The sequence below is a fragment of the Coturnix japonica genome, chromosome 1 (genome assembly GCF_054131305.1).
Source record: "Coturnix japonica strain WE chromosome 1, WE-NBRP24, whole genome shotgun sequence".
In the NCBI taxonomy this organism is placed as follows: Eukaryota; Metazoa; Chordata; class Aves; order Galliformes; family Phasianidae; genus Coturnix; species Coturnix japonica.
The window spans coordinates 42,566,320-42,587,132 of record NC_140663.1 but is presented as its reverse complement, the minus strand read 5'-3'; the positions used below and the strand labels follow the sequence as shown (position 1 = coordinate 42,587,132).

Below are 20,813 nucleotides of genomic sequence, written 5' to 3'. Positions count from 1 at the left end.
TGTTTCCTGATGTTCAGGTGAAATCTCCTACAGTTTGTGCCTGTTGTCTCTTGGCCTGGCATTGGACGCTGCTGGGAAGAGTCTGGTTCTGTCTGCACTTTTCTTTCATGTATTTCCAGATGCTTATAAGATCTCTTAACTGTCTCCCCTCCCTCAGCTTTCTGTTCTCCAGGCTTTACAGTTTTAGCCTTTCATCATTGGAGGGATGCTCCAGTTCCTTCATAATTTTCTCAGCCCTTCACTGAGCTCTATCTAGTGGCTCCTCTGGAGTCTTGTGTACTCAGGAGCCCAGAACCAGACATAGTACACGAGGCGTGGCCTCACCAGCGCTGAATATAATTGCTGAATGATTAATTTCTCACTGAGCAGCAGTAGCTGCATTAACAGGAACATCTATGTAAGTTTTGCGAGACACATGAATTAATCGTGTATGTCTAAAATTAATACATTTCACATTCAAAACAGACAAAGCTTTTTACTGCAGAGTCCCAAACAAAAAGACTTATGTACACATTGATTGATGAGCAGTGATGCAGAAGTCAAGATTCTCCTTCACTGGGACTACTGGAGCTTATACTTAGGATGCTTGGAAAGTAATGCTACAACAGGTACAAAGAGTACAATAGCAGTGTTTAATAGGGCAAATTTTCAGATGCATAACATTATCTTTCAACATGGTCACTGCCATTAGCTGTGCATTTTCACCAGTGATGATCAAGGATCTACATGGCACACTTGTAAAAATCTGCTCCAGCAGAGGTGACCCACTGTTACATAGCTTCTATAATGGCATAGTTGCTAGGAAAATGTTGCCCATGCAGTTCATCTTTCATTGGCCCAAATAGATGGAGTTGGAAAGCACAGAATTTGTACTGTACAGTTGGTCTGGTAGGACAGTCAGAATTGGTTGTTTGTCTTAGCTACAGTAAATCCTGAAAGATTGTCCCTCTCGTATCCCAAAAGATAGCACACATCACTTTACTCACTGAGGAATGTGCTTTGAACTTTCTTCAATTGGGGATTCAAACGTGGCTACTCCTGGACTGCTGTTTTGATTCTGGTTCATAGGGATGATACTGCATCATGTCAATGATAATTATGTGATCCAGAAAACTGTCACCTTCATCCTCATTGGTTAAGCTGGTCCTGACAAACTTGCATATGGTGCTCTTTCTATTCTTATGTGAGCATTTGTGAGACCCACCAGGAGCAAACTTTGTTGTATTCCAATATTGCCACCATTGTTTCCAATGCATTGAAGTTGATATTCAGCTCTGTATGCAGTTCCCTGGTCATAATCTCCTGATTCATGTGGATGAGCTGATCTAGGTGCTTTTCTATTGCATGTCATGACAGCTGTAAATGGTTCTCTCGAATAAGGCTTGTCTTTCATGTTGCTGTTGATGCTGCTAAAACTCACCATTCACTGCCTCACTGTGCTCATTTCCACTGTTGGTCTCAATAAACATTCAGCAGGCATCGATTGGTTGCGACTTTTTGTGTGTGTGGAGGAATTCTGTGGCACTTTTTTGTTTCATATGCACTTCAGTGCTAGATGACTTTCTGTCAGCCTACCCCTATGCACACATCTGTCATGTGGCAACAAGATACGATGGAATATTGATGGGAAGGTTCAGCTTCAAATGCTCTACTACCAACATTGCTTCTGACATTGTGGGTCAACATAATAAATCAGGGGGCATTACTTTCATAGCAGCCCTTGTACTTTCAGAGCACTTAGTCTCATGTACTGCTGTAAACAGTCACAGAATATCTCACATTGGTTTCTGATGAAGCCCAGCATCTCTGGAGACTTCCATCTGTGATTTTGATGTAGCCAAGAAATGAGGACCACAAAGTTAGCAGTTCATCTTGAAGAGATTTGCATTGTGCCCTGCATCTCACAGGGGTTGTGGCAGAGACATGCACAGCATGCTATTCTGCAGTATTCAGCAGCTTGAAGTACAAGATTGTCCTTCTCTTGGTGTTCCCTCCTGGCTAAATACAGGAAGTGCAAACAAACTCTAACCATGCTCACAGCATGACACTGATGAAAATAATGTGAAAAAGGGAACGTACTTGTAAAAGAAATGTGCAGTGCATGGTGGAGGATGAGATAATGAGGATGGAAAACAGAAAAACACCAGCTCGGGTGAAGGGTGCCTTGGGGAATGTGAGAAAGCTATGCCCAGGCCTCTAAAACGTTTCACTGTCATTTTGTGTGCAAGGTATAGCAAGTCTTGCGAATGAGGTTTCTCCCTGCTGGGATCCTTACTGAATCCCAGAAGGGTGCATTTGGTTGATGTAGGGATCCTGCTGTGGAAAAATTATCAATGGTGTTACATTTCATGCTCAAATGTTGCTTTTTTCCCTTCTAAAGCAAGCAATTTTGTGGGTACATCCTGGGTACTGTCTGGGGGTGCACGAGCAACCTTGCGGCCAAGGGAGCAGTGACAGCACAGCACTCTTCTTGGCCCAATTTGCAGTGGATATTCCAAGAGCAGTTTCCTTCCTTATTAATTCCTCATTCGTTATAACGTAAATTTAGATTATTAAACAAAGAACTGCATTATTTCCATGGTTGTTTCACAACATTATTATTTATCCTTTTGGGCAGATAAAGGAGAAGTAGAGGCATGTCTTTGCCACCCAGTGGTTGGTATCATATGAAATATAGACATGGTCAAGTTTGTCGAGGCAGTTTGCTCTTCACTTCCTTGCTGCACAATGAGTGGTGGCATTTAACTTATCAAGCATCTGGTTGCTTGTTACCAATGGATGCTACAAATTTTAAGGCAGAATGCAGACCAGCTTTCTTTAAAACCTGAGAAAAAGAGGGAATAAAACTAAATGAGAGTTTTCATTTGAACTTACTGTATTCATAGAAAATCTTGTCTAGGTTGTATGTTAATTAGGACATTGTTGCAAACTGTAAAAAGGAGGCCAAAACATTATGTGTCTTTATACATGGCATAAAGCTCCTTAAGCTGTGAATGTGATAGTTCAGTAGCAAGCAGTTTCAAGTAAGAGGCTGAAGGTATGTTTCTTTTCCTGTTGACATTTAAGAGTGAAAGAGACTTTCTCTGCTTTTTGTCATCTCTGCTTGCTATCCTGTCTGTTGCTAAATATTAGCTTGTTTTCTTATATCAGGAGGGAGACAACAGGTTACTGTTGTCTCAGCCCGGTGTATGTAAATATTTTGGAAGAACAAATTGCCTGTTTACAGAATAAAAAATACACTTCAGTGTAAAGTTTCCTACTGGGACAATTCTTCAATTTGTGTAAATGAAAAAATAAAGAGGAAGAATTCCGTACCTAAATTTTCAAAGGCGTAACATAAATTCTCATCAAATTGGTGGTTATGTCTCAGAAGCAGTGAAGTATGAAGAAAACTTGGCACTAATTATAATAGCTCTTAGATTTTTGATATTTTCTTATTGCTGTATTGTTATTCTCTCTCTTTTTTTATACTGGAAAATTCATTAGTAGACTTGCTGCACCATTTTAAGCATTTTTTATTACTTATTTTAGTGTTCCAGTTAGAATATAGCTGTCTTTTATTAGGTGTTTTATTCTGCCTAAGTGTCTGATGATTTCCCTACTAATTACAGCACTTTATTAGAGACAGTATCTGATATCTTTTAAGGTTTTCTGTCTATTTTTGATGGTCTGTGACACTTATGCTCTTGCTTCTTGTAACTTACAGAGTTGGCTTTTGGGAAGCTTAGTACTACAGGTTATGTTGACTTCACCATTTCGTAATGTCAAAGCCTGTTAATTGAGCAACTGTGATCTAGGTGGCATTTTGTAGCTACATTTTCTGTTCCTCTTTTTAGTCATAAAAGACATATATAACAGGCTCACAATTGTGTCTGTTTTTCTTCAGAGGACAGAAAGCTCTTCCTCTCTTTTTATTTCTTTTTTGTTGTTTTGTTTTGTTTTGTTTTTCTTCTGGGAAGAGGGCATAAATAACTTCAATTCCACTAAACCTCTCCCCACAGGGCTATTTCAAGGCTTCCCAGCAGCATACACAAAATTAGATTTTCATGTCCGAAGGATCTCTGAGGAGGTAAAATTAAATTTTACAACAGAATGGAAAAATGAGGGAGATCTGAGAAAAGAATGAAGGCTGGGAAGGGATAGCAAGAAAGTGGGTGGCCTAGGTTAAGGGTTTTATTGTCTTGTGTGTCATTTTGAGATCTGTGGTTAGATTATAAGTTTTTCTGTCATCTCATCTGCTTCCCTCAGATGTCTCCATCTCTCTAGTGTGTGCAAACCCACTCCCTCATTTGGGGGATTTCTGACTCCCTTTTCTCTTACACGGTTGTTAAGTTATTCCCCTCTTTACAGCAATTTTGCCCAGCAGCAGCTTGTTTTTACTTAGTCCTTTCTGTCTGTTGTTTGGGAAAAACCAGGCTTCTGGCTACTGGGATTGGTGAGAAAAGTGATAGATGTGTGAACAGTGATAGCTGCTTGTTGGGCCTTCATACATGTTTATCTTCTTTCTTTCTAGTGCTTTATCTGTAGCAGAAATCTGTGAAAAGAAGAAAGCAGAAATCAGTCATTCAGTATGAAGAGATCCAGCCATACTTTTCAGTTGTCTGTAAATTGGCCTGTATTGTGTCATACCTGGATGTCTAGTGGCATCAGAGTATCAGTCAATGTACTCCAGATGTCTCTAATGCATTTTGACATCTGCTGGTCCTTTTTAAAAATGGTTAGAAGATCTGATTATAGAACATTTCCAATATCATCTCATCTGTCTTGACAGCATTAATTTAAATTACTGTGATATCCTTTCTGTCTCTGTACTCATACATTGTGTGTAATGTAAATAATAGAATTTTCTCTTGCTCTGCTTGCTTACTTTTTGTTGCTATTTTTGCTATGATCATTTTCTACTTTTTCAGTAATAGTTAAATCTCATATGTTCTCCCTTGAATTTCATTATTCATCCTCTGCTGATTATGCTTAAAAAATTATCTCAAATGCTGTGCTTAATTTTTGCCTTTAGAAAGCAAATTGACTATATATATTTTTTTCTCTGAACTGTTTTTAACGTCTTATATTTGCTTTTAAGATCACAGCTGATGCATGTTACAGGCTTTTCTGCACCTAGTATTGCTGCAGTTCTTTGCTTTGTGCTCCAGGGGGCAAGAAGCACTTTGTTCTGTGATCCAGCAATTCCGAAATTTAAAGTATGAACACAGGGTAAACACTGTGGAAGCTGGCATCATAAATAGATGGGAAGGACTCATATTCTGCCTCCTTTGTCTGTCCAAATGCAAAGCTGTAATAGTCCTTCATGATCGACACTGCAGAGTTAACCCAATCCTTTTAATAATCCCTGTAAGAAAACTGGTTGCTATGGCAACACATTCTATGGTACCACTTGACTGTCAAAATAACCTCATGAAATATCTTGCTAAGAATGGTTTAGGAATTGGTTTAAAATAAAAAGTAAATAAATCCGCCTTACTTGTGGCTAGATATGTGAAGTCTGCAACAAGGGAACAAATGTTTCCTACACGGGAATCAGACTAGTGGAGACAGATCTATCTGGTTTCTCACCCCTGGTGAGTGAGCTAACATAGAATTTAGAAATATTTATCATGCTTGAGTTAGTGATATACCAACCTGCTATGTGCAAAAGAAGTTAGCACGGGGTCCAAAGGCTAAAAGAACCCCAGGTGTTGCATGGTTTATTAACACCTGTCTGTCCAGTGTCTCTGCTTTGCGTGCCCCTTCTTGCAGCATACTCCACGTTTCTTTATTCTGTTACCTAAAATAATCTGCAGTTGAGTGGGGTTTTGTCTGTTTGTTTGTTGTTTGAATATAGGCCTCATAACAGAACTTTAGAGGTTAATAGATGTGGTCAACCACTGTTTTGAGCAGCCTTATGCTGGCCACTCAAAAATCCAATCCCTTCTGAAGGATTGCTTGAGCAAGTATTCCTAGAGATAGAATTTCTTATCTTAATATTAGATGGACTTATTAAAGAAACACCAAGAAGATTAGAACTGCTATTACATGTACTCCAGTTTAACTATGGACAAAATAATTACCTGTGGCATAGAGATCAGGTGCAAGTAAAATTTTGCATTTTTCTTGTTGTGGCATTTTTTTTAACATCATATTTTAAAAATCATTTGTCACCAGTTTTGATCTCCTTCAGGAGAAGTTTCCATGGCAATTCATTCAGTTGAAGTGAACTATCCTATGTAGGAAAATAACATAAATAAATGGATAATGTTTCTTTCAGCTGTAATAAAAAGATAAAATACCAGTTTAAGCAAAAATCAGGGTTATTCCTTTATCACTGAGGCCTGTATGGAAGTCTGAATGCACACAACTCAACACTTTTTTTTCAGTACCTTTCAGGCCTTCTAGTTTGTGGGGGGGAAAAAAAAAGACACAAATTTTTTAAATATATATTCTTTTTGTCAGCAAAGTATGCTAACGTGCTTGCTATTGGTAAATATCAAATAAAAATGGAAACCTCATATTTTGACTGTATTTATGTTGTTTGTTGTTTTTTCCCAATGAATAACTTGAATTAATCCATGCAAATGGAATATAATTCAATTTTTGGCTTCTGAACACAACAGATGACTATTAAAGGAAGGTACCCGTAGTTCATGCTATTTTCCTATAGAAGGGTAGTGCATTTTTAAATAACTCAGAGCTGTTCTCAACTTAATAATGATAACAATAAAGCAAAATTTTAATTAAAATCAAGTCAAAATTGCTAATTACGTGATAACAAAGAAAACAAACGTATTACTATGTTCACTCAGGTTTAAAGTCTTTCAAGTTCTTTTTATTAAGTGAAATGTTTCTTTACCATATGTCTCTGTTTAATTTGAAAGTACTGCTTCTTTTTGCACAGAGGCCTTCTTCAACATGTTTATCTCCGAGAGAGGAAGAAGAAGATGATGGAGGTGAAAATACTTGTGGTCCTTCAGGTTTATGGGAGGCACTGACACCTTGTAATGGATGCAGGAACCTCGGATTTTCCATGCTTGCACAGGTATATGTTTACCTTTTCATCCTAAAACTCAGTAATGGTGGAATAGCTGCTAAATTTCTTCTCTACCTCACCTTATAGTCATTTACAGGCTTCCCTTATCTACTTCAGAATTGTTACTTTCAGTCTTCATTTTAACCTCAAAATCCAGTCCTGAAAATAAATATTGAGGTTCAGTTATCCTGTCTTAATCCATTTTTACAGTTATCCAGCTGTCTTTAATATTGAGACTGTTTGAAAATTATTACCTTCAGTTTTTATGTTTCATAGCTTTCTCTTCTGATTTAATGTGGCAAGACATTTTGCAGTCCATAGTTTCCTTTGGGATAAGTTCTCATTTTTTGACCAGCTGCTAATTATTGTAATGATATCTCAGCTACTTTCTTTATCAAATTAATTGAGGACATCATAAATAACTGAATTGATGTAAGAATATAGCCTAAGTCTTCTCTTTGAAGATTATGTAAGTTTAAAAAAAAAAGAAGTCCCCTAACATTTTCAAATACTCGTGATAATACTGGGAACAAAAAAAAATGGGTTATATACTTGGGTCTAAGTCCCAGCAACTCAGAGCAGACTGGTTTGCAGTAACCACCAAGGCATGCCAACAGCTGTGTCCTCAGCAAGTGATACTGTTCTGCTACAGAACAGGATGATGCTTATGGCCACTTTTGGGTCTCCCTTGTTCTTTCCCTCCTCTATAGCTTAGCACTCTAATTTCTGTTACATCTTTCCTGAGCTTTTCTTGTAGCATTGTATAGAGGTCTGCCAAATTTCTATTTAGAAATCTCTGTTTTTTGGGTTGTGGGTTTTTTTTTTTTCAGTTGTATCCTTATTTGGCACTGTGTTTAATGAGCTTTGTCAGAATCCTGTGTACCAGACTGGAATTACATATCCTGTCTCACCACACTGTATACACTGTTGCTTTCATATCATGACTGTACCTTTTATTCCCCTTAGTCTCATGAGACTTGCACCTGTTTGAAGTCAATGCTAAGGCTTCCACTGCAGTCAGTGGAAACAGGATACGGCAACTAATGTACTTGAATAACAATGAGCACTGTCCTGTCTTTTTATAAGCTGCTTTTGTACTCCGTTCCGCTTTCGGTAGCTGTTTTCTGCTTCAAACTATCTATCATGTCAGACATTTGGCAAGGTGTAGAGCCATTGGAGTTATCCTGATTTACAATAGAAGCTCAGTAGTTACTAATTCCTTTTTTATAAATCTATTTTGAAAAATAATTCTTAGATGGAACTTTTTTTTTCCACTGAGTGTATATTAAAAGAAGTTTAATTATTGTTAAACTGTCTGATGATTAACATATGGGTCATTTTGGAGTGATTTCCTGATTTTTAAGAACCTTCTCTGTTCCTAGTTTCTTTTTAATATAATATATAAAAAAATGTTATAGAATTGAGGAATGAATTTGACAACTAGTATGAAGTTAGCCTGGTTGGTATGTCTCCCACTGTCTCTCTCTCTCTCTTCTTCTCTTTCTCTCTCTGTTTTCTCTCTCTCTCTCTTTTTAATAAAGAGATTAATTTCAAGAAGGATGTAAAATTTAAGATTACTATTACTAATAAGCTAGTATGAGTATTTCAGTTTTAAACTCAACTGCTCAATAACTCATCTTCCTTGCTCTCAAAACTAGCAACATTCTTAATTATGGCTATTAAAAAAAAACCCGTATATTTAATCCTAATTCTTCTACAAAATGATATAATACCTTTTTTTTTTTTTTTTTAATGGTGGTAGAGATAGTATTTGGTTTCTATTATTTTTCTTTCTTATACAAGAAGCAATAAGTTATGTAGTGAAAAAATTCAAATTTACAAGTTGCTGAATTTGGTTGAAAAAGTGTTTTTTCATACTATTATCTCATCAGTGGGATCTTCCAAATTTAATTCAGATTACAGCCAAGATTATCTTATTCATAGGGATCCAGAACACATGCTTTTTTATTTCAGTGTTTAGGGTAGGACCAGTATGTTGAATTGGCTTGAAGAATTGTGATGGATATAATCTACAATGGCATGTTTTAGATAAAAGTACAAAAATATGCTTCTGATAATCATGTCAATACCGTACCATGACAGAAAATGCATATTTCATCGTGAATAAGGTGAAATAATTGTAGTTGGCAGTATGTCTTCAAATCCATACTCTATTAAAAAGACTGAAATAGACAAAAGGCTCTGTGAATTGCTCCTAAATACCAGTGAAAAGTTTCTTTTTCCTGATCTCTTCTAGTTAAGAACAGATTTTGCAGCTATGTAATTAAACTCCTCTTGCACATCAAAGAACAAATATGAAATTGATTCTTGGTTTGTATATACAGTAAGAGGTACAGTGGCAAAGTGAAAGTGAATTTCTGGTGTGATTATGACAGTGTCCATCTGCAAGCTAATAAGCTGACAGCATGCAGTATGCCAAAGAAAAGAGCAGTTATCTCCTTGACAAACTTGATTTCTTTATTGTAGTTATGAAAAAGGTCTTGGCTGGAGATACTTCTCACATGCAGGGTGTAATTTTTGTCTGTACTATGCTGAGAAGTTTCACTTTATTAATGGCTATTATATAAAGTTGTACATAAATTGTTTCATAACCTAGTATAATAGCATAAGCACCTCTCTAATAGCCTCACCATTGGTGAAGACCTGGAAGAGCTTGAAGTAAAAGTCTTCCTGCTTTTTTAGAAGCTTCAGTGTTTTAGAAGTTGCTTAATTCTACATAAGAATGGAACAGTTAATCAGCTTCATCCAACCCTCAAAGCAATCAAAAACCAGACCACAAGGATACCCAGCTGGATTCTAGGAAACTGAAATGTAAATGACTTTTTATTTTAGCAGAGCATGAATTCAATCTGTACCTTTTAATTTCTGTTAGTGTGTGGCTGCTTGGGTGGTTTTTGTTTTTTCCCCAAAATTAATCTTTCTTTTTAAGCAGAAATTCCATCCTTTGTAAAACTGATAAGTATATTTTTGGTAGAAAACACTGACTTCCACAAATGAGTATTTTATACCTGACAGGACCTTTCTTAGGAAGGTTCTATATTCTGTAGCTGTATGTTCAGCCTGCATAGTTGAATAACTGTTTTCTATAAATTTCAGAATTTCATTTAACCTGGAATATACACAAACAGAATTAAAACAAACTTCAGAAGTTTTAAATATGTAGACCCTGTAAGTTGTATATAAACTACTTTTTTGGCACTCTAAAATTTGAGCATAGCAGGCTTTGTTGGGAACAGTTTAGTGTGCAGTGAAATTAAACTGAAACAGAATTTTTACAAGTTTCTTTTTTTTAGGAGACAAGGTGTGGTGCTGTTAGTTAGGAACCAGGGCCAGATCACAGTTATGAGGTGGATTTGAAGTCAAGCTAGTTTGCAGGTCCTTGGCCGAGATACAGTTGTTGCAATGTTGTGGCAAAGTTAGAGACTGGCTCTCTTGCAGCTTACCTGAGGCAGGAACTGAAGGCCCAAGGCTGAGCTGAAACGAGGCAGCAGAAAATAAGACCAAGAAGAAACTCTTACTTTCCGTACATTTAATATATAGATTTTCCATATCAATGTATAAGCATATTTCATCTGCTTTTATAGCTACATGTCTTGGCTAGCATTTGTATAGGTAGTGTTCTTCCATAGACTCTTTTTGTGAAAATTCTCAGTGCTCTGTGCTTCAAGGGCAAATAGGGTTTGTGAAAAACTAAGTTTGTAGGCCTTTGTAATGGTGTGATTGTGTGGCACTGAAGTACAGGAATAACACTGGTAACAGTGAGGGATGGGCTATGAAGAAGCACTGCGCTTGTTGGTATACTGCAGGCTCTCAGTTGAGGAAAGTTGTAAGAAGCCATTCAAACAGTTTGTCAAGTGCATTTGTTTACTTTATTAATTGGTTAAGGGGTGCAAGGTGAGTGGAAAGAAATAAGTAGAGGTAGAGTTTGTTTGTCTTGTTTGCTCATTAATAGAAACATATCTTGTTCTTTATCTTCTGTTCCACAGAGCTGGTTAGTTTACTATTCAGCTTCTAACATGTTTATTTCATAAAGCAACACAAACATACTATCATTTTCTTTGGAATAAAACAGCATTCTCCAAAAGAGCTAAATTCTGTGGTTTCCATTCCATTTTGGTTTTTTTTAATGGTTTGTGTACTCTGCGTATTTCTCTGCTGAACAGGTGAAGTTAGCAGGGCTTGACATGCACTGATAAATACAGAACTGTCTGTCTTGTCAGAGAGATGGGTGGTACAGAGTCCAGTGTGGACACAGCAATATTATAAGCTTAAAATAAGCAATCTGCACAACTTAGTCTTGACAGCCATGCCATCATATTTTCCTAATTGTGATATAAAGTAATTGTGAGATAAGGTAGTTTTAGCTATGTCCCATTTAGGAAGCTGCTGGATCAGCTTGACTGCATTGTCTCTTGAATATGTTATATGTATAACTTAAAACCCTGACAGTTATTCCCTGTGTTTGATATGACAGCCATCTAGGATCGCCACATGTGTTTAACTATTACAGCATAAGAGTAGTGTCTGTTGAGAGAGGAGTGCTGTTACTACAGAGAAAATGGAACTTCAGTTTAAACCTTTAAGCATGAATCTTCTTGTTACCAGCTGCCAGGAAGCATGGCTACTTACAAAAGAAACAGATAGATATGGAAATATTACTGAAATATTTAAAGAAGAACTGCACTGCTCAGTTAATGTCAGATTTTCATCTTTTTACTAACAACAGAGTGGGAAACCTTTGCACATTTGAGACTGAGCTGTATGCAAAGAATTCATGGATTGCTATAAATAGGAACTCTTATCTACTTTGTCACAGGTTCTGCTGTGGAAATTTCTCAAAAAAATATATATTTTGTATTAGGAGGGGAAGATGAGAAAATGGGCTCCAGACTGCATTTATAGCTGATTAGCTGTAGTACTGTTTCTGTACCAGCATAAATTCTGGTTGGAATATTTAGAGTCTTATTTTTATGTCATTTTAAAAAGCTGTTTCTAATGAGGAGGAATTTTCTATTGCCAAATGGAATAATTTTCCTATTTCACATGCATTTCCCTGATAGAAGCAGTTAAAAGTTGGTTCCATAAAAAAAATCTGACAATAAAAATTATGTCACAATCATGTTTAAAATCACAAGGACAGTTCTGGATATATAAGAGATGAACAAGGAAATTACATAAGAAACAAACTCAGTTTTCACATAGATACCAAATAAATTCCTAGAAATGTCACCGGTACTGTCCAGAAAGAAGTAACATGTGTTTCTATTGGATAATATTAGTATTGGTGAACTTATTAGGCATTATATGTTTTCATCTTAACATATTAACCCAGCTTGAACTTATATTCTCACTTGCTTCTAAAAAATTTTATAGATTTTAAGGTCAGAGTGAGTGTTGAATTTACTGTTCCAACAGAGTACAGAGAAGGGACCATAAAAGAGGCAGTATTTCTCCTTCACTGTTTAATAAGAGAAAACCAAAAAGCATATTTTTAACTAAAAACTCTTGGCTAGAGTATCTGAATAAAATGTACCCAAGAGGTTGTGTGTCATCCTTCAACTCCATAATGACTTTCTCTCTCAGTGCATTCAGTGGAAGAACATTTCAAGTTAGACTGGTAAGTAAACTAATTTGGCAATACTACTTGGCGTTAAAGTTCACTAAAATTAGAAATAGGAAGTCTTGAGGCTTTATGCAACTTATATGTTACAGAGAAAAGAAGATGTTATCTTGTGTAGTGGAGTACTAATTTGATAAATGATCACAGAATGTGCAAGGTTGGAAAAGACCTAGAAGATCATCCAGTCCAAACATGATGGCATAGATAAAGTAGAGATGGAGTTACCTGATGGATGGATGGATCCTACTATAGCAGGCTGTTTGGGTTGGATGATCTCTAGAGGTCCCTTCCAACCCCTACAATTCTGTGATTATCTTTCAGGGACCACCATTAGCCAGGGAAACATTGGGGGACAGCATACCTGAAATGCAAATAGCCACATTGTTATGTTTTTTTATTATTTTTTCCTAAGGTTTCAAGCCTTTAGGTAAAAATAGAGTTGTATTTTCCTAATTTAATATATTAAAATTGTGAGTTTATTTAAATTGCGTTGATGTAGAAAGTAATATCCATTATTTCTGTTAAACTCATGATTTACAGTGTTGTCTCTTCTGCAGTAAACTGAAGTTTCATTTGTAATTTCAGGAACATGCCACCCACACACTGAAGCAGCTACTGAAAAGTGCAGTGTGCATTATGCCTAGAAAGGATCAGCAGGTGATGATTATATCCTGCTGAACAGTGATAGGAAATAAATATATTGGAAAAAATGTGGCTTATTTTAGTGGTGTGCTACCCTTTCTGATTGTGCTTTAAGGAATGAAGCTGAGTATTTTGTTCTTGTATGTAATAAGAAACTACTTAATTTTCAATATAAATTTCCAGTTGCTGATGACTTCAGATGTCTTATGGCATATTCATTTTTACTGTACTAGTTGTACAGTCTGGACACCATGGCACAGGTATATAATTCAACCAGAAATGTTGTAATCTACTAATCCTTAAGTATTTTCAGAGTTGACTGGTCAAGCCCAGAGCATCCTTGATAATGGTTTACATAGGTCTGTTTTGACTGAAAAGTTGGTTGAGATGCCTTCCAGGAGTCTCTTCCATACACAACAATCTACATTTTATATTTCTCTATAAAATATTAGAAGGGTGACCTCAGACAAGCTCTATTTTTTGCATATTTACTAATGACTGTTTTCTTAATTTTTTAATTTGCTGTCAAAGAATGGCAGTTCTGACCAGCACTGCGTAAGTTTGGACTCTGTTGGTCTGTGTCGTGTCTTGGTATGATTGTGAAACTTCAAAATTAAACGGGAAAGACAGAGAAAGAGGAATCAAACAAAACCGGAAGTGCTGATTTATATATCAGAAGTCATCTGAAGTATCGTTAATCATGCTGATTTTTAAGGCAGGCTTAATAGCTGTTAAAAATATTCCAATGAATGCACAAGTTACTGCTGAGTTGTATGCCATCCTAAGTAAAATGAGGCACAGTAAAGGACTGGAAAGATCTTAAGTGTGGTTTGCAATTTAGTGGTACTCAGAAAATAGCTTTAAGGGAATGTTTGTGCTTTCAGTACAGCCTGACAAATTAAGGGGAAAGAGAAGAAAAATCAAATTGCACAGCGAATGGATAGAAATAGTGCATAAAAATAGTTTTGTACATGAATGAAATTCATCTTTATATGAAAAACTTAATGTTAGACCTTCAGCTGCTTCATGACAGAATTATTAAAGCACTCTGTTGAAACTTGAATACTTACTTAGTCTGCCCAAAATGGGTTTACTGTTCAGTATTTTGGAATAAAAGTCATGATGAGTGCCTTGTATTTGTTTCTCTAATAGTAACAGGACTTTTATTTATTGGTGGTGTACAAATATGTTTGATAACTGCTGACAAAGTATTGCTGGAAATAGAGAGGAATTCTTTTGCTTCAGTTTTTTATTAATAGGGTAAATCATGTCTTCATAGGTCAGTGAGAATAAGTCCGTGAAGAAGTTTGTAGACTTGATAGAACCTGATTTCTTTCTGAAGAAAAGATTTGAAAATAACTTTACAACCTGTTACTGTAAATCCTTTTCTACTGTACAAAAGAGATTGCGTGCCTTGGGTTTAATGTCGTGCCTGACTGTTGTATTTCACTGAAAATTACTTCTATTATGAATACCTATTATACTGAGGCTGAAAGTGAGATAAACCCTGATTCAACAAATTAATAAAGCCTACTTAAGCATAAGCATTCATTTTCTTAATCCCATTTGGGCTTCCATTTTTCAGGAGACATGTATTCACAAAAATCCAAACTCAGTTTAAGGCTAAGGATTTCCAACAATCCCAAGCTGATTTTGAATAATTGTTCCCAGTATTTAGTAATTAATATGAAATCATGAATTGCAAGGCAAACAAAATGAAATTAATGATAGTCCACATTTAAGATAGAAGGTGAAGGGCCTGGAGCATCTCCCCTGTGAGGAGAGACTAAGTGAACTGGGTCTGTTTAGCATTGAGAAAAGAAGGCTGAGAGGGGATTTGATCCAGGTTTATAAATACTTGAGGGTTGGGGGCCATAGTGGCGAGGCTGGTCTCTTCAGTAGTGCGTGGGGACAGGACTAGGGGTAATGGGCTGAAACTTCAGCATAGGAAGTTCTGCACAAATGTGCAGAAGAACAACTTTACGGTGAGGGTGGCGGAGCACTGGAACAGGCTGCCCAGGGAGGTGGTGGAGTCTCCTTCTCTGGAGATATTCAAGACCCACCTGGATGCCTTCCTGTGTGACATGGTGTAGGGAACCGGCTTTGGCAGGGGGGTTGGTCTCGATGATCTCTACGGGTCCCTTCCAACCCCTACAGTTCTGTGATACTGTGATAGAGAAGGGGAATAAGATTACATTGCTGTATTTTTTCATGATCATGTACTTTGAATTTGTTCAGTGAAATGTGGTCTGCTAATTCTGGTAAAAAAGTCTTTCAACCTTCTGGCCTCCACAGAAAGACAATTCAGCTTGGAAATGTGAAAGTCATTTTTTAATGTTTTTCTACCTTGAATGCTAGCAATCATTTGTATTGCTATAGAATATAAATGCTCAATTCACATTCTAGAAACAGTAAACAGTCCCAGTATCTTGCTGCAATAAGTAGAAATAACAGTGATCCTTTCTATAATGTAGAGAATAATTGTTTTTCTTTGGGGAAAAAAAAAAAAAAAAAAAAAGAGATTAAAAACAAACAACTCTTATAAAAGTTTCTCCCTATAACCAGAACAATCCAACAAACATTTTGCAGAGTTCTTCAGAATAAAGGATATACATGTGGGGACATTTATGCCAATTAGCAATTTGACAATAATGAGTTGACTATATAATTTCACAGGTGACTTCGATTTTATTACATCCTAGTTTTCAATTCACAACGTTTTATACTATGAAAAAGGTGAATGAAAATAGAATCTCTAAGGAATCTTTAATTTCATTTAATTCTACCAACATTTGAATTTATCATAATTAAGTCCATAACACTCAGGTAGTGTTTTACATTCTCTTTCCTCCTGTAGCACACTAGCTTCCTCTCTAGTTATCCTTTATATTTGAATGATGCTCAAGTTCTATATAGACAATAAGCTTTTTGAGTAAACTATTGTCATCTGCTTGTATGTGGAGAGTGGCCTAAATCCTAATTCATTCAGACTGATTTTATAGAGTTATTGTTTGTTCATTGGAATGCATAAATATTAATGGCAGAAAGTTCATTCAGAATCCCATCTGGGAGCTTGTGCTCTCTGTATTAATGAGAAAGGGTAGATATCTCCAATTCAATTCATTGCAATTGATTGCTATTTTATGTTGGACAAGGAGCCACTGCAGTTCAGCCAGAGAGGTGAAGTAGAAGGGTGCGTTTGACTACATACCTGGCCTTAGAGCTGATTTTGTGTGTAAATTAGACACAGGAGCCCTTACAGAGGATGTACAGCTGACAAAGCAGAAGGTCTGCCTGTGTTCCTTTCTACCCACTCTTGAGGATAACCAACTTAGTCATCTTTCTTCTGAGAACAATTACTTCTCATTCCAGATTCAGAGACCAAAGAAGAACTGCAGTTTGGATTTCTGTTGGCTAGGATGTCGTTTTCAGTCTGATTCAGGTGTTTAAGACCCAGAAATTAGTTCTATAATACATGCAGACTTTTTGCATTATACATTTTTTATTTTTTATTTTTTTTCTGACCAACTCTGTTTCCTCATCATATAACAGTGAAAGGATCTTGAGTTTTCAAATTTAGATTAGATGTCAGGAAGAAGTTTTTTATGGAGAGAGTGGTAAGTTGCTAGAACAGGTTGCTCAGAGAGGTTATGGATGCCCTGTCCTTGGAGGTGTTTAAGGCCAGGTTGAATGGGGCTCTTGACAGTCTGATCTAGTACTTGATCTAGGGAAGGTGGTACTTGATGATTCGTGGGGTCCTTTCCAAGCAAAGACATTCTCTGATCCTATATTTCTACGATTCTATGAATTCTCTGTAACTTTAAGCATTTACATTGACATTCTGAAGCGGAGTTATGCAATTATTGAAATGCATAACTTAAAACATTAGAGACAGTAGGTAAAAGAGTTTTATGTACTTTTTAGCATTTTGAGTGAAACACTGAATAGTAGTTTAATTGTGGAGGAGAATTGAACAGCATTAATGGCGAATATCTGCAATAAAAGCTGGGCTGGTAGGACTTCATATCTGAGGTGAGATTCTTGGATTCTGGCTAAAGAGAAGTCAAATTTTCTCTTAGGTTCTTTAAAACAGGAATATTGCAGTGAAATTATAGAAATCAGAATAAATGGCATGGGCAGATACTAAACCTTTTTTAAAAAATGCACAGATTATTAGTTACGAGTTAGGAAACTGAGATGTTAAAGCTTTCTTGTGAAGAAACTGCTGCTCATAGTGTCTCTCCTTTTTGATTTTATTTGCTCTCTAGTCAAGTCAGTTTGCCATTCCGGGCTTATTTTCTGCTTCAGGTTAATAGTGAAAATTACTGTTTACACAGAAGACAAAGGATAATGGTTGAAAAGTAAAAGATCGTAGGTTTAGATTAGATAAAAAGAATTTTGCTACCAGAGAGATGAGGCACGGAACGGGCTGCCCAGAGGAACTGTGGGTGCCCCATCCCTGAGGGATGTTCAAGGCCAGGTTGGACAGGTCTTTGAGCAACCCAATCTAGCACCATGCATTCCTGCCGATGACTGGGGGGTTGGAACTAGATGATCTTTCTAACCCAAGCCATTCTGTGATGTGATGAATCTATGAAAATATTATACTTCCTTGTCTACCTAGATATACTCAGGTCCTCTGTCTCCTCCAACTCATTTATTCATAATTTACTGGCACTATAATTAACAGGAACTATATAAAATACGAGAAAATTCCAACCTGTCTACTTAACATAAAATAGTGAGTGGAGGTAATTTCATAACATTTTTGTTTCAGTGCTTTTCCAGAAATACTGAATCTGCTTCAGGGTTTTTGAATATTTAGTATTTTCTTGAGAGATTGTTTTCCCATTTTTTTTAAATTTATTTTATTATTTATTTATTTATTTATTGGCTGTTCCTACAGGAGGTGTAAGACTGGAAAACCTTAGTACAGTTTTGATCGGGCAGGAGACAAAATTTTCTTCAGAGCTGTACTAAGCCCATGGGTCTTTCAGCCATGGAAAGTATGCTGGCAGAAACGTGAATGGTCTTATCTAAAGGCAGAATTCTGACTTCTTATTCACTCACTAATTGCATATTTCACACCTACTCTTTCTCAGACACATCTGAAAACATTAAAGAAGAAAATATTTCTTTTATTCCCTTAGGGAAAAGCAATTTAATGGTGACTTTAAGAAAAAAATATAAATCATGTGATGCTCATAATCAGTGAATGTTGTTGACTGCGTACTGCTGAGAATTCTTTAAGTCAAGAAGTCTGCCACTCTCCCTGTAAATTCTTTTCTTTTCTGATGCAGTCCTTTTCTTAAAAGCAAAGCAAAACAAAATCCAAGCAACTAACTGTGGAAAAATCTCTTCATTTTTATTGAAAAGAAGGGATCTGATTATATAACAAATTGAGACTGCATAAAATGTGTCTTCATAGCTACCTTCAAACTGACTGTTGACAAATTAAACTCTATGCCTAACAAAAGTACAAATGCATTTATTGATCTCTGTTAATGTGGAAAGCTGTTTCTTTCCTCTCTGACCATAATATCAGAAGAGCCTTCTTCCCGTACTTCTGTGTGCTTTCAGTTTGAAACTTACCTCTTGTAACTGTGAGATTATCTTCCTTCACATTCTGATGCATCACCCTAGCTCCTCACTTTCCAACAGTTTATTGTATCACTTACTGCAGAAAGTGGTGTCTGAAAATAAAATGTTTCTATGGGCCCTCCTTCATATGTGAAGGCCTGTTTATGAGATGATAAAATGATACTGGAATATTTGACAAAGACTAACAAAGTGTTTTTATTATTATACTTAGCAGTGCACAAGTATATTTTTCTTTTTTTGTTGTTTTGTCTTGTTGGTTTTTTTTTCTTGCTTTTTTTTTTTTTCATCCTGATTTCCCTAAATTTATAGCAATTTGAGATAAGTGCTTTTGTTTGTGCTAAGGAGAGAGTTTAAATCCTAAGCATAAGAGCTAAGCAACTTGCAGAGAAGCATTGTTTCCATGGAGCTGAGATTTAGGCTCATTTTATCTGTTTAATGTAATAACCTTCCTTGTATATTTCACTATAGCTGGATATACAAACAAGACCTTTTTTGTTTAACATTGTTAATGAAAAAACAATGGAAAAAATGGAAGGATATTTAACCTGGAAATTTCTTTCTAGTTTTTAATTGCATTTTGTTCAGCTAAACTAAGACTCATTCATTAAACCAGTTACTGCATTATGCTACATTGTCACACATGGCCATTAGCATTTGCATAAATGAGATTATTTAGACCTGCAGTACATTCTTTGTCATAGTGAGTTATTTATTAGAGGAATCATCTGCTCTCTTTCATGGCCTAGATGTCGCATGCATAGGAAAATGTGTTGCATGACTACAACAATCTAACTTCATTTGAGATTCTGAATATCTGCCAGAGAAAATTATGAAAATCCTCCATAAAATACAGTGATATGCTCCTGCTGCTGAGGTTAACACTGCATTCATTATGTTCACAATGTACCCATATTTTCAGACAATTTGTAATTTGGGCTACATTAGCTAATTTTATATTGTGAAACTTTGTAGGACTCTTCAACTCTTAACAATTGACATTATCAGACTTTTCATATGAAATTTTAGTTTTTAAGCAAGAGATGTGAAAATATACAATTGAAAGGAGAGGATAAAGCTACACTGATGGTGCCGTGGCAATAATAAAGCTCATTTTTTCTTGAAGAGAAGTTTGAAAAAGAAAATTCAACTTTTGTGATTGGTTTCTGGAAAGAGTATGCATTGTCTTTATTTTACTTATCTAATAATAATAATATTATTAGATATTATTATTTCTATTTATTATTAGATAATATTATTTTTAATAATAATTATATTATTAGAATATAATATATACAGGAAAATAAACCTCTTTTTATTTTTTTAAACAAGCATTTTTGTCAGCTCTTGGGATGACATGCTGAAACTTTATCATGGGGGCTGTTAACATGGCGGTTGTTTCTGGTCAGAAAAAATTGTTTTGGTTAACATTGGACATTCAGTAGTACTACAAAAGCAAAGCTATGATTTCAGGTGCTTGCAAAGAGGGTAAAAGAGACTACTCTTAAAATCTGTATTATTAATACTTCATGCAACCAGAGAAGATCCTCCGATGTGATAACCCTTAAATGAGATTACTGGGGATTTTCCAAATTTTGTAATATATCATGGAGTGAACCTTATTATCTATTCTGTGACAAATTACATATTCAAGTGTTTCTAGCTGTCATAACAAGGAACATTCATCATAGTTGATTCATGAAAAATGATTCTAATTACATGATACTATACAAATGGCTTCTGTTAAATTATTTGAAATAGATAAAAAAGAATTTTTATAGCCATAAAATTACAGTAATATTACTGCTTTGTTTCAGTACAGGGTAAGTCAAAATAAATATTTCTCTATCTAATTGTGGTTTTGAGTTATAATGACGCAGGAAATATTTTCAGTGATTTATTTTCAGTACG

General features: G+C 35.9%; 1 protein-coding gene across 12 annotated transcripts in view; it reads left to right on the top strand.

Annotated features, from left to right (window-relative positions):
• The window catches only part of ANKS1B (ankyrin repeat and sterile alpha motif domain containing 1B), a 393,118-nt gene that overhangs the window by 88,841 nt on the left and 283,464 nt on the right, over positions 1 to 20,813 (top strand). For all 12 annotated transcript variants that reach the window (XR_014934338.1, XR_014934339.1, XM_085515441.1 and 9 more), the window contains exon 9: positions 6,890 to 7,030. Coding sequence is in view for 10 of the 12 variants with exons in the window: in XM_085515441.1 (XP_085371567.1) it covers positions 6,890 to 7,030 (141 nt within the window). In the remaining 2 variants the exon portion in view is untranslated. The remainder of the gene's footprint in view (positions 1 to 6,889; positions 7,031 to 20,813) is intronic.